The 13,410-nt window shown below is 39.4% G+C and overlaps 1 protein-coding gene across 2 annotated transcripts in view; it reads right to left on the bottom strand.

The window, feature by feature from the left end:
- The window catches only part of PTPN21 (protein tyrosine phosphatase non-receptor type 21), a 47,634-nt gene extending 37,302 nt beyond the window's left edge, over positions 1 to 10,332 (bottom strand). Inside the window, exons 1-2 of one of the 2 annotated variants that reach the window (XM_040600503.1) lie at positions 9,784 to 10,332; positions 5,917 to 6,287 (exon numbers count right to left, since the gene is read on the bottom strand). In XM_040600503.1, the coding sequence (XP_040456437.1) occupies positions 5,917 to 6,096 (180 nt within the window). In that variant the 5' untranslated portion in view covers positions 6,097 to 6,287; positions 9,784 to 10,332. Of the gene's footprint in view, positions 1 to 5,916; positions 6,288 to 7,069; positions 7,187 to 9,783 lie in introns of those variants that run through there. The other variant, XM_040600504.1, reaches the window with a different exon arrangement.
- Between the last annotated feature and the right edge of the window lie 3,078 nt (positions 10,333 to 13,410).

Below are 13,410 nucleotides of genomic sequence, written 5' to 3'. Positions count from 1 at the left end.
TAATTGTTGATACAGCGCCTTCTAATTAATGCAATCTGCTACCTGCCTTAAGGGTACAGTGACCTGAGGAATCACCATCCTAAGACGTGAGGCAAGAAATTAAAAAAAAGGAAACAATAACAAGTTTACAGAAGAATGCAATCAACATGCATTTTCAGGCTTTTCCTTTTTTACACTGGTACAAACAAATAAACAACCCATAAGACTTTCCTGAACAGAATGCTGAAAAACCCTTCTCATTATTGAAGGATAATCACTGCAGTTGGACTTTACAAAATCCTGGTTAGCCCAAGGGCTCCACTGCATCTAGCTTTATTATATGCTTGGATATAAAACAGCGCCTGCCATCAGGACATCACAGTTTAAATAAACTGCATGCAGGAGAACTGCGTCAATAATCTTGTACTATGCATGACTGTCAGGTACCAAGTGCAAGCTTTACCCTACTCCCAGCATTCAGAACTATGGAAGGAGACAAGAGGTCTTGAAAATCCTCCAGAAACTCAACTCTTACCACAGCAGACAACCTCCTCCAGAAATCTTCCCAACCTCTAGGGGAGAAAGGATTTGGAGCAGCCTGGACTGGCCAGTGCACGAGATCCAAGACTTCCTGGAAGTGGTGGAGAAAAAAAATACATGGCAGTCTTGCCACGTACCAGCCACTGAGCGGAGAGCCGCACTCCTCTGCTTACTACCATGACCAATTCTTCTTGCAGAAAAAGAGGGGCTGTGGGCTAGCCTCATAAAAATCCCACCCTTTTACCCATCTTGAAGCTACTCACTTCAGGGTATTTTGATTTACATTGTTTTTACTGTTCTAGTACTGACAAATTCTTCAACTGTTGCTGCAGGAGGGAGCATTTAGTAGGGTAGCTATATGAATGCAGAGAAAAGTCAGTCTTGAATCTCAGTTCTTTCACAATGCAAATCTTTTTTCCAACACACACACAATAATTTTCTCCTAACTACTCCAATACAGGTTTCACAAATGCTATTTAAACAAAGCAATGGCCATCTATAGCTCAAAGCAAAACAGCAGGGATAAGAAATAAACAGAAATCAATACTCTGCAAGGTAATCTAACATATTTTCATTTGTTCAAATGAAAACATTGCACAAATCACAATACACTGTGGTTTACACCCTTCAAATATCTTGAATAAACAGTCTTCTGACAAGTGAGGCAGATTCTATTCATCACTACATTAGACAAAGGTAAATAGCTAATTTACCAGCTAAAGACCAATACCTTCACAGTGCATAGAAGACATTACATCCAAAACATATTTTAACCTCTTGCAGAAACAGTTCAGTTATCAACTTGACCAAAAAATGTAGAAAAATGCCCTTTTTTTTTATCATGTTACTTTTTCCCACCACTGTCCAATGGTCCAAGAACCATGGACTCGCATATCTGCTTTTGATTCCCACCTTACACAGCACTGATGTTAAAGGAGTATCATGGTCCCATTCGTCAGGGACTTAAATCCCAATTGCTTTAAAACAGGAAAAGCAAAATTTCAAAGTAGTCTAAAAAGACTAAACAATGAACTAAAGTCTTTGCTTCAGAAGTGAAGAAAATTTATACTATGAAAATTAGTATAAAACTGTAAGCAATTCACAGACATCATGACAGTGAAAAAATACAATTAAGTGGTATATTCAAATTCTGACCAAACTATAAAAAAGCTGAAGAAATAAGGGGCAACAGTTCCTAATAGCCACTATTGCCTTCATGGAAAAACGTTAATTTTGTGCTACTCAGCATAGTAAGACTGAGTATAAATCCTATACCTGAATGCACAGCTTTTTTCCTTCAGAAAAAGGAAAACTACAATAATAGCACTGAGGCAATTACTGATTTTTGGCTGACTGCTCTGTCCTTCAATTGATCTTTGTTCCTAATTTACAATTACAGCATGCTTGTAATTAATATATGGTTTAGATGGAGTAGTTTAGTTTTCAATAAAGTAGTGTCTTTTAAATTAACTAGATGACTAGTTAATTTACTAGATAACACTGAAGGTCTGCATTTTTATATATGTTACTCCATGACAATTTCTTCTTTCCTAATTATAAGGAAAATTTGGTTCAGAGAGGCAACCACAACAATTCAACCTTGAGTACTGCGTCTCCTCTTATTTCTCTAAGCATTACCTGAAGTTTTGTCAGACTTTGATACAAGGTACTAACATGATTACGTTTATGACACCTGTCGTGACTTGGCCCCACTTTTATTTGCCAGTCAATATGTTTACCAATGCATATACATGTAAGAGTATTTATGGTTGCACTTGGTCTTCTTTTAAAAACACTCTTTAAGTATGCAAAACACACATTAAAGAAACCACTGCACTGAATTGAAGGTTGGGGGTTTTTTTTTTGCGTTTTCTCCAAACAAAAGCTGATATTTCAGAATTCAGAGCAAAGTTTTACAGCGTAGTTCAAGCATATCTGAAGCACTGTTTCAGAACACTGAAGTTATTCAGGACTTGGATAACCTTGATTTCTTCTTTCCTATTCATGTCCAAAACAAACACAGGAACTTGCATACGCACAACACACACGGTCCAGTGAAGTTCCCTACCATTAGTTGCTGTACTCGGGCCCAAATTTCTACCACATATCTGAAGTTATGTCAGACTCTGCTTGTACACAGTAACAGAATTTGCCCCTTCTTTCTGGTTTAGAAGTGTTACTAGAAAACAGAAATAAAAGAAGAGCCAGCAAGAGAGGTAAATCGGTTGTAACTTCTCCTGCCAAACATCCTATAGATACCTAGCTGGATTAACTTTTTTTAAAAGAATTCTGTGTTTTCAGGTATTTAATTTGTATACTCATGCCCCAGATGCAAGATGAGCAGTGTTGCACATACTTTTTAAGGTGGCTAACAATCAGAGCTCTGAGCAGTTTTTCAAAACTTGTAATTCCAGAACAGTTTTCTGCATAAATTGAGTTTGGTTATAGTACTCTCATGGGATAAAATCAGGCTGGATTACAAAGGGTAAGTAACTTATGTTCCCTTTGGCTTCTTTCCCCAGTTTCTCTGTTTAAGAGAGCTGGATTACATACCTATTGCTGATGAGTCATATTCTGGGAATACTAGAAGATGTTGTTCTTAATTTAATGCATTCATTTCACTTTTCTGTAAAGTCTAACATTCAGTAAAAAAATAAAATTACCAACATACTTTAGAGTTCCTAAACTCTAATTATGTGTCCATACTAGTATACAACTTGGAAACTGAGAAGTTCCAATTGAAAGATCAAAAGAAAACCAGTGTTTAGCCACGCAAAACCATTACTTGAAGATTACTGACTTCCATAAAGATCTGCTAAAACAAATATCTTAAAAGACAGCACAGCATTCAAAATAAGCCATTCAACTCACTGTCCAAAATCAGTAATTGCAGACTACACTGGAGAGAAAGGAATATTTACAGATTTTACCATTCAATGTATAAAAAGGTAGACCTATTGCCCTGATACCTCCTGCAATAAACTGTTTTGAAGGTGCGTGAGAACTGCATGTCATAACTGTGTAGCGCCCATATCCCAGTAATGCAAAATTGATGCCTCATTTTTTGTAACTGCATTATTAAGTCTCAGTATTCAAATAAACAATCATGCTTTCATGTTTAACATTTTGTATTCACACTCATGCTTTAAGGGTGCTTAGTATATTAACAATAAGCAATACCTTATAGATAGTGTTTTACAGTATCAAGGACTAATGTTCTTTTTGCAGATTTAGGCAAAGTGCTGAGCAAATTTTTCTTTCTGAGAACTTTCTACTAAGCAAGCAGTCAGGAATGATCCAGTATCTGCTTGGCAAATTGACTATTTAAAGGCATAACAACATTTTTTGAATGCAAGCTCTGGAAAGTAATTTATATCCCTGTTTTCCATTCCCTTTTATTGCCACACATTTTCCTGCCAAAATAATCCACGCAAGAATGCATGACTGAAAGAATCTGCTCTGAGTTCAATAGTGTACTGTCAACTCCCTTAGTCTGATATATGACTCTTAATTGAGGAAATTGCCATATTTCTCTTTTTCTTTTTAAAACAGATTTTTAGGAGTAGCTCCCAAGAAAGAGATAATGAAGAACAGCTGAAAAAAACCTGCATCTCCAACACTCTGTGACTAGTTCAATAAAAGCTAGCAGTCATCATTCAGGAAGACAAAGCCTCTGCATTTTGCAGACCAAATATATTTAAAATTCTTTACTTTCTGTTGATTTAGCAGTGACATCTGAGAGTGGATAGATAAAACGGACAAAATCCATTTACATGACAGTAACTGAATTTCAAATATATGATATCTGGTGTGTTTTAAGTAAACACTAAAGCTATAAGAGTAGTTAGATTCTCCCTTTGCTAAAGGAGCAAGTAAAAAACAAGTCATACTGTTGCACATAATTGCATTTTTCTAAAATAACTGTATACTAAAAAACATTTGGAGAATCTACAAGAATGCATATCAGGATTGAAAACAACCACAGTAAACACTTAGAGATTAATGGATTCACATGTATTTAATTTATTATTCTCCAAACAACAAAAAAAAATCTGAAAACAACTGACAACATATAGCATTTCCTATTAAGAAATCCTGCAGTAATGCATGCCATGTGCAGCAATACACGTTTGCAGGATTGAGTCTAATATTTAGTTGCTCAAGATTTAAGCAAAGCTATAAGCAGTTGCCATTGCTTCACAATGGAAATATAACATTTCAAAAAATCATAGTTATTAGACAATTATTTTCATGATTACTCTTATTTTGGTTACCTAAGTCTAGGGTTTTCATCCTGTATTTAAATCCCATATTCAAAACACCATTATATGGCAGACCACATAACAGAGCAAAAGCATGTTTTTCAGAACAGTGTTAGCAACACTAAACTTTCATTACAGGTTTTCTCTCTCCTGCCCCCCAAAAGTGCACCTGCTGTCACAGTTCAACGACTACAAAATGAACTAAACCTGTTGAGTCTGTAGTGGGAAATGTCAGTTTACCCAGGACTGAGAGCATTCAGCTACTGCAACCAAATCCACCTGTGTTCAACACAATTGTGAACAATTACATTGGTTCCTATGTTAGTAATACTGTTGATTTCTGTAAACAACATTTTGTGGCTCAGCATTTCAGAAGTAATTAACTCACTACAGGAGATGTATGAATAATCACTAAATGTGTGAGGGAAGAGAAAATTTCAGTTGCAAAAAGATCCTTCAATATATCAAGTAAGGAATTCTTTTTGGAAAAAGGCAGGTTACACAGATATATACAGATTCAACTAGTGCAAACCGTATTGCCTCATGAGGCCAGCACTCCCTCTAAATGACTACAGGCTTACTGCAAGACAGTGTCTGCAAACATGTTTGTGGTATTTGAACAAGCAATACAAATAATTGGTCACTGGAACACCTACCATGTTTTGTGCTTTAGGTTCTTTTCACAGCACTAATCCATCAGAAAAAAAACAACATGCATGCAAATAACACTTTCATACTCTTAGCTAAAAGTTGCCTCAAGCCTTGCAGTAATTCTTAACCAAGTTGCTTAGGCAGAAATATTTTTTGTTGTTGCTTTGTGGGTCTTTTGAAACAGCACTTTCAGCATTTTCAGGTTTAAAAACCAGTTGCTTTGTTTATCATTCTAATCTTCTATTCCCTGCCACTTCTCACATGTCTTCCCCTTGGGCATTCCCTAGCTTTGTAACGTAAGTTTTGCAATTGTTTTGGAGTAGCCCAGGTCTCCATCAAGACCAGAAGATGAAGAAAAAAAAGAGGAACACAGGACAGCTGCTCCAGAAAATAAACTGATTGCCCCAAGTGGTAAGGATTCACCACACAGGTCATCTAGCACCAGATACAAAAATCACACCGTTGCTCGACAGTTATCGCTTACCTCCCGCAATTCGAGCCTCTGAGCCACTGCTTCCAGACTTTCCTGGCCCGTGCTTTCCACTGACAGGGTGAACTCAACAAATTCATTGTTTAGCAGCTGGATACGAGCCACCAAGCAACTCTTGCTGGATACTGTGTAACGTCGAGTTCGTTTCAATTTCAGCCCAAAAGGTAGCGGCATCTTCTTTTTCCTCCACAGATGGTTACTGATAAAAAGCTATGACCGCTGAGACCTTGAGAAGGGACAAGCAGCTATCTCCTCTCAAAAGGTAAGGCGCTGTAACGTCTCCAGAGATCAACCAGCAGCAGAATCCATTAAATACAAGCAAGCTTTCCACCAAGAGACAAGTAGAAGGGGCATTCACTGGAATCCTAGTAAGGAGCAGGAGAGAAAGAGAATGGATACAAGAATGAGAAATACTTTCACTGAAAGGAGAATAGCAACATGGGAAATATAACACATGTAGTTTCTCTAAATCTAAATAATGAGCATACTTTCCAAAATGCAGAGCTGTTACACATTCAAATAACGAAATAAGCACCAGGGTTTCTGGTTTTTCCACAGGTGACACCAGTCTTTGGCAAGTTGGTATTTTTTTAAACTGGCTAGTTAATAATGAGTCTTAATCAAATGTGGCTGCAATACCTTAAAATAAGTATTTCTAAATTGAATCAATACTTGAATAAATACATCTACAAAGTCTGAGTTGCCTAAGCTATTTCTAACACCGAAAAAAACCATTTTCTTTCAGAGCAAATCCAGCAACCTGGCTTGTTTTTCAGAGCAGCATGCAGCCTCAGCTGCTATCTGCTGGATTAAACACAAAACCCAGTCTCAAAAACGATTAAGGACACCCCCCGCCCCCCCCCCCCCCAAAAAAAAAAAAACAAAACCCACAAAAAAACAGGAAGAGAGGCACTAATGCTCACACCTTAGCCATTTCCTACCAAACAATTAAAATCCAACTCCTCCAATATTCCCTGATTTACAGCTAGCTGTACCGTTCGTTCTTATGCTAAAGTGCTGTGTGATGTTTCAGGTCACGCTTTCCCTTGCCGAGAGAGCATGTGAATTCTGAACACCATTCGTTTTCTTATTTTTCCTTGAAAAACACACTTACTCCTAGTCGAAAGGCAGCCACCCGTTTCCCCACCTTTTGTAAACACCTTCACGCCTCCTCTCCTGTCAGCCCCGTAACACAACAGGCTTCGCCTTTCTCCTCTGTCAAGCACCTTCTTCCCGCAAAATTAGTTGCTCTTACTAGCGCTGGTCTGCAATAGCACATGCGAAATAAAAACATTCGCTAATATACGGGGGAGGGGGGCGGGGCGGGTCTCACAGGCCCGTGCGCTGAGGGAGGGCAGGCGCTGCGGCTACAGCCCACCCTGCAGACACAGCCACCGCCGGGGGGCTGCGCCCCTGCGACCGAGACCGGGACCGGGACCGTCCCCCCGCGGCGCTACCGGGGGGGCGCGGCCACCGCGCACCGCTGCGAGCGCGCTGCGCCTGGCGGCCGCCACCGAGACCCGGCCCCGCCCGCCGCGCTGGTTCCCCGCACGGTGGGAGCTCTGCCCGGGGACCCCTAGTGGCAGCGCCGCACCGCCTGCAAGGGAAAACAACGGCCTACATGGTTTTTTTTTCAGGCTGGTATGTATTAGTAACACATTTTAAAAGGTATAATTTAATTTCTGAAGACTCTTTGACTTAGACAGGAATAACGTGAGCATATGCGTTTCTTTGGAGTGGGGGAAACGGACTGGTCTTCCTAGCGCACCTGTGTTTAAACTCCAAGGTGTAGCTATACTTTTACATTTGTATACATACCAAGAAACTATGTGTTACTCGACACAGCCCCAAATGCGGCTGAAAGCCTCCTATCCCACTCCCTAGTCCCTCGCAAGCAGCCCGGCACAGCAGGAAGGAAGGCAGAAAGGTGCCAAAGGCCTCACGGGGAGGAGGAGGAGGCAGCATTGCATTTTTGCTCAGCATCTTTGCAACCCTAGTCCAAAGAATGACAATAAGCATACTTCATGACCACATTTCTAATAATCTGGAAGCAGTTCTACCATCTCCATCCCCAACAGATACCACCTACAAGCTTAATTGAATCAAAAAAACCCCTGACCCCAACACCAGCTTGTTTATTTTTGCATGCAGCTGCAGAATAAATAACTGATAGCAACAGGTTTGCCTGAAAAATTTAGGGATACGCAGGGACTCCCCACTTTATTCCTCGCTCCGCACTTTGATCCTCCAAATCCTGCCTCCCTGGAGCAGCATGCAGGGAATGCTGTACAGACAAGCTTTTATTTTCCTGCCCACTGCCAGCAGAATCTCACACTGGGTTTATTCCTGGCAGAGTAACTTTTGGCTGACTGACCTCAGCTCACGTCCCCGAGGCCCATTTTCCAATACATTCTTTGCACAGTTACGCACTTTCTTCAGTGCTGCAGCAACGAGAGAAACCGACTTACTCATCTTTTTGAAAGCTGTGGTCAAAGCACAGTGCTGTTTTAATCTCAGTTGTTATGTAGTACCACTGAATATGAAAGACTTCCAAACTTTTATGCCCCCTTCAGGCCCTTAGAAAAGTATTCTAAGGGCATTTTAAAAAAAAAAAAAAGAAAGAAAAAGAAAAATAAGAAAGGCTAACCAGAGGCTGACCTGACAGGTGACATTTCCAAACCATCTAACGCTGACATGAGGCAATCTCAGCCCTTCAGTTATTGCCCTATGCAGACAGGTAGCAATGCAAGCATAGGAAAGGAGTTTAGAGCAGAATTTTCAGAACGTGCCAGGAGCACTCTTCAGGTTGTGAGCTGTTGTTTGCATTTATTGCCTTACTGAGCATTTATGTATTTATGCTAAACAATTTAACTCAGTACATGTCTGACATAATCTTCATTACTTCTTCTGAAACACGTTTATAACAAGGAAAACTTCAGTAACTAACTTCCAGTCCGTGCCACAAAAGGCCAACTAAAAAAAATACCTGACATATAATAAGTGCTGCAGAACAAAGGCAAGTTTGATGAGTAACACTGAGGTATCATTCAGTAACTTCTACTGCTAGCCATGTGTGCTTCTTGCAAACACAGCTGTGCTTTCTGCAGTGCTAGGCGCTCTCATGTTTGCCTTCTGCATTACTTTGAATTCAGACACATCTATGTTGTTATAAAGCTACTTTAACAAAAAGGAACTACATACTGACAGGAGTTACAAATCCCATTGATGACCTCTACAATAACAAGCCTTTATTTAGCAAGCCTGGAATTTTCATGCAACAGCTAAAAATGTCTTTATTGGCCAAACTTTGTACATTTATATTTCAACACAAACAGGTAGTTTCTAAAATGTTGTATTATAATTTCAGCAACATGGCCACAACTGATGAACAATTACTGAGTACTGTGGTATCTTTCCCCTTTACTGACACTTCCCACTCCCCTCTCAATAATTAGCATTTTATTTTACAAAGAATTTTTGAACAGCCTGCATGAATGACAGCAAGGAAGGTGAAACTGCAACATATGACGGTGGAAAAGGGTTCCTATTATTTCAAATGCTTAAAATACATCTATTGCTTTCAGAAATATTTGGGGAGCCAAAAAAATCAGAATACTCCACCCTCCCCTTGTTTTACCAGTTAATCTTTGACATGACTCTTGGACTGAAAGAGCAACAACAAGTGCATATCTCAAACCTCCCCCACCTCCAAAAGCACAATTCTACAGCCTTTACTTTTCAAAAAGTAAATGCTTGGAACTCCTTAGTCTTACAGTACACAGCAGAGAAGATCACCTGCCTTTTTTTTTTTTTTCGGTTTTTTTTTTTTCTTTTTTGCTGTGCCTCCTGTTTTCCCCTTACCTTGTGCAGCGATCCAAAGACACCCTGTCTCCTTTCACATACGTGTAGCCGAAGAAACCTCACAGCGCTCCAAGACTCTTTTTTCCGGAGCCGTCTCATCTGTATTCCTCGGGAACTGACTTACTGTATTCCTCTTGTCCGAAACAGCTGCTATCTCGGCTAACCCACCTTCCTCTCAGATCACTCATAGTGAAAACATTCCTCACTTCCTGTCTCAAAAAACTTGCTCTGGATATCATTCCACTGAGGAAAGAGCTGGGGGTGGAAGAAAATATTGCAACAAAATAAACCTGTGCCAGCCAGCTCTTCAGGCAGCCTCTTTCATGTGACGCTGTGCTGCATGCGTGCAGATTGTGTTCTCGGGAATATTTTCAAATCACCAGTCTCTGTGTGCCTCTGTGTGTGTGCATTTAATTTCTTTTCCTGGAGGCGTTCCCCTTGCTCTATCCATGCGGAAGGATACGCTGAAAGAATTAAAGCAAAGGCCCGTATGCTTGTAGCCCATTACCTCAGAGAGTTGGAATGCTTGGCAGGGAGAATGTCAGCAATGAACAGCTGCTTCTCTGGCTACAGGGGCATTACAGAAATAGGGGTTACAACAAATAGCAGGCAATCCTTGCTTTTTTTAATCATATGATCATTTATTTTGAGCCTTTCCAATTAAGGCAAATCTCTTACCAAAAATTCTGTTGGTCTTACTTTCACACAGCTTGAAAATATTTTCAAGGTTTAATCCTTATGTGCCGTACCAAATGACCTATGTGCATGCATCTATGTCTGCAGCTAAAAACAAAAGTCCTTGCAAAGTTTTAGCTGTTGGTCATGTACAAAGCAAGAAAATGCAGGCTAAAGACTGATCTTTCATCCCTTGCCTGGACTTAAAACTCCCAAAGGTGTCAGTAGAAATTATGCCCTTAATAACAACTGTCTTAGCAAGTATTAAATGCATATCAATTAAGTAATATTTACAGTGTTTAACTAATGCAAACATCATATAAGGGGCTGCACTCCAGTCCCACAAATATATGGAGATCGCTGTGCGTGCATATGAAATCAGCAATTGTATGCAATTTCGAATTTTACAGCTCTTCACACCATGTGAGCCAGGCAAAAGTACATACAAACTTGAAACGGATCAGGGATGAGGAAAAAGGTAAAGTGAGTATGTGAACACTGACTCATGTGAACGGCAAAACTTAGAGAGTATTTTGGTAATGTAAAGTGCACAAACATGCTACTGTCTGAGCAGGTCTAACCTGCAAATCGACTATGCAAATAACATGTTACTCAGCAGGACACTAGTCTCAGAAGAAATATGTAGGTAATTTTGTACTATGATGAATTCTTCTGAGTTATTTCTCTTAGACACAATGGTCTTTCCTCAAATCAGGGTAGTATCTCTTTTTTCCCCCCTCCATACATCAGCCGTAGTTATGATGAGCAGTCCATAAGCCAAAAAAAGAACAAAAAAAGTTTAGGGAAATTTTATATTGAGTAAAATAAACTAACTTAGAACTAACCAAAACAGATACTCCTTTCTAATGGTATCTGCTACAGGCCAGAACTATGGTTACTTGCCAGAGAAAAATGACTAATACAACACATGACAAATCTAAGCCATGAAAATTCAGGGTCACAGTAACAATTCCTCCTATTTCTAAACAATTTGTACTGGAAACAAGGTCTTAATCCTCATCTGACACATTTCCTATTGTAAATCTCGATCACACCCATTTCTCGCCAGATTCCCTGCTTAGAAGCTGCATTCGTTAGAGTTTTCTTACTTTCCGTAGTTAATCCTTGTTGCATTTTCTTTCTTCACATTTACCTTAAAGACAACACCTCATCTTAAAAGAGATGACTAGGACATTGTCAATATGCTCTTCTGCAGCCTACATTTTCTCCTGAAGCTCATCAAACTTTTATTCCTGAATTAAATTTTTTTGTTCTGCTTTCTAGAACTCCAGTTTGTATCCTAACATTGGGGTTTTCTGCATTTTCTCCATTTTGCCCTATCTCATTTTTTTGCCTCATCAGCTCTCTATTATCTGCTTTGCTCCAACTATCAACTCTAACTGAAAAGGACAGAGAGAAAGGCCTCCATGAACATGTGATGAACACTGATAAAGACACATCAATAAGACATAGATTGCCTCAGGGCACTATGCTGTGCTCCTGCATCTCCCCTTTAACCCTTGGTCAACACTCATGACATGCTTGGGTAGAAATACCTGCATCTTTTCCTGTACTCTTTATTCTCTTGTTGAAGATTATGAGAGGAAAAGACTAATATCCTACAGCTCAACTTTGCAGCCCTTGTTCTGTAAGTACAAAGAAAAGTTTCTGCCCTTTAGGTTGAAATACTGCCTGCTTATAGTGGAGCAGGGATAAAGCTACTTTGTTCTTATTGACATCTTCCCTTTTGGGACAGTTTTGATTTTTTTTTTCCATCCTGGTCCAAATATGTGATTGCAGTTGAGTGTATCAGCCAACAGGGTGAAGGCTGACGCAAGTATTCACCTTGTTCCAATTCTGGGAACTCCTCTGTCCAGCATCAGGTCTTTGCACTAACTAATGGTAAGACAGAAAGTTGGAAGTGAGCCAAACAGGAAGCAGAATCAGTCACCCTCCAGGCAGAAAAGTGGTATGCATGCATATATTCCTCGGCCTAGTGGAGAGTTACTCATTTGTGATAAAAACACAGGCAGGAAGGCAGGATAGTGCTGAAGCTACTAGTTAAAGGGGCATTCCCAGGATGCTGAAACAATGAAGAAGTCATGTGGAAAAATAACTTGATTTACTCACTAGCCATGCAAAATAGTGACTTCATGAACTGAAAAGTCCAAATACCTCTGATTCTACATGCGACTCAAAGCCGTTCTCTGAACAAATTCAGTTTATTCATCACTTCTATGTTTTGCCTCTGTCTCTGAAGCCTCCCTGTTTTTGCATCATTCCATTTCTTATTTGTGAAAAAACAAGAGATAGTTCGGTCTTTATGGATCATTAGATATTTCTTGATGGTAGTGGAGAGAATGGAAGGTGCTAGTAAAATGAGCATACAATATGTCCATTATATGCTTGAAAGCCTAAAATTTCACGTTTGCAAGATTCATTTTTACTTATAAGGCACTCTGAAATGTTGAACCATGTTCTACTACATAACTAATTAAGGTTATAGAATTTCTCAGATTAGAAGAAAACAGGCAGTTTTCCTATGCATAATGCAGTTCTGAGCTTGAAACAATGAGCTCCTGTTGTCCTGTTGTTACGTGCAATGGATACATATTTTTTTAGAACACAGTATTTCTTTCTAAGGCAAATCTATTAGTTAGTTATGAAATAAATTCAATTCCTATTTCTGTCCTTCAATAATGACCTTTCTTGTTCCAATAATAAAGTAATAAAACTTACTTGAAATCTTAAGAGAGCAAAATGCATCTCTTGAAGGTTAAAATGGAATGTTGCAACTAAACTGATCTGTTACTAGTATCTCACTGTAACACCAGTGTATTATAAATACAGTCAGGCAGCCAGCTCAGATCATTAGCAACAATTAGTCTAGGCTATCTCTGTATGATGTTTGGTTTATATTAGGAGCAGTGATGCAGAAAGAGATTAATACAG

This window comes from Falco naumanni, chromosome 7 (assembly GCF_017639655.2).
Source record: "Falco naumanni isolate bFalNau1 chromosome 7, bFalNau1.pat, whole genome shotgun sequence".
Classification (NCBI taxonomy): Eukaryota; Metazoa; Chordata; class Aves; order Falconiformes; family Falconidae; genus Falco; species Falco naumanni.
The sequence above is the reverse complement of the archived record's forward strand: the minus strand, read 5'-3'. Positions and strand labels throughout refer to the sequence as shown.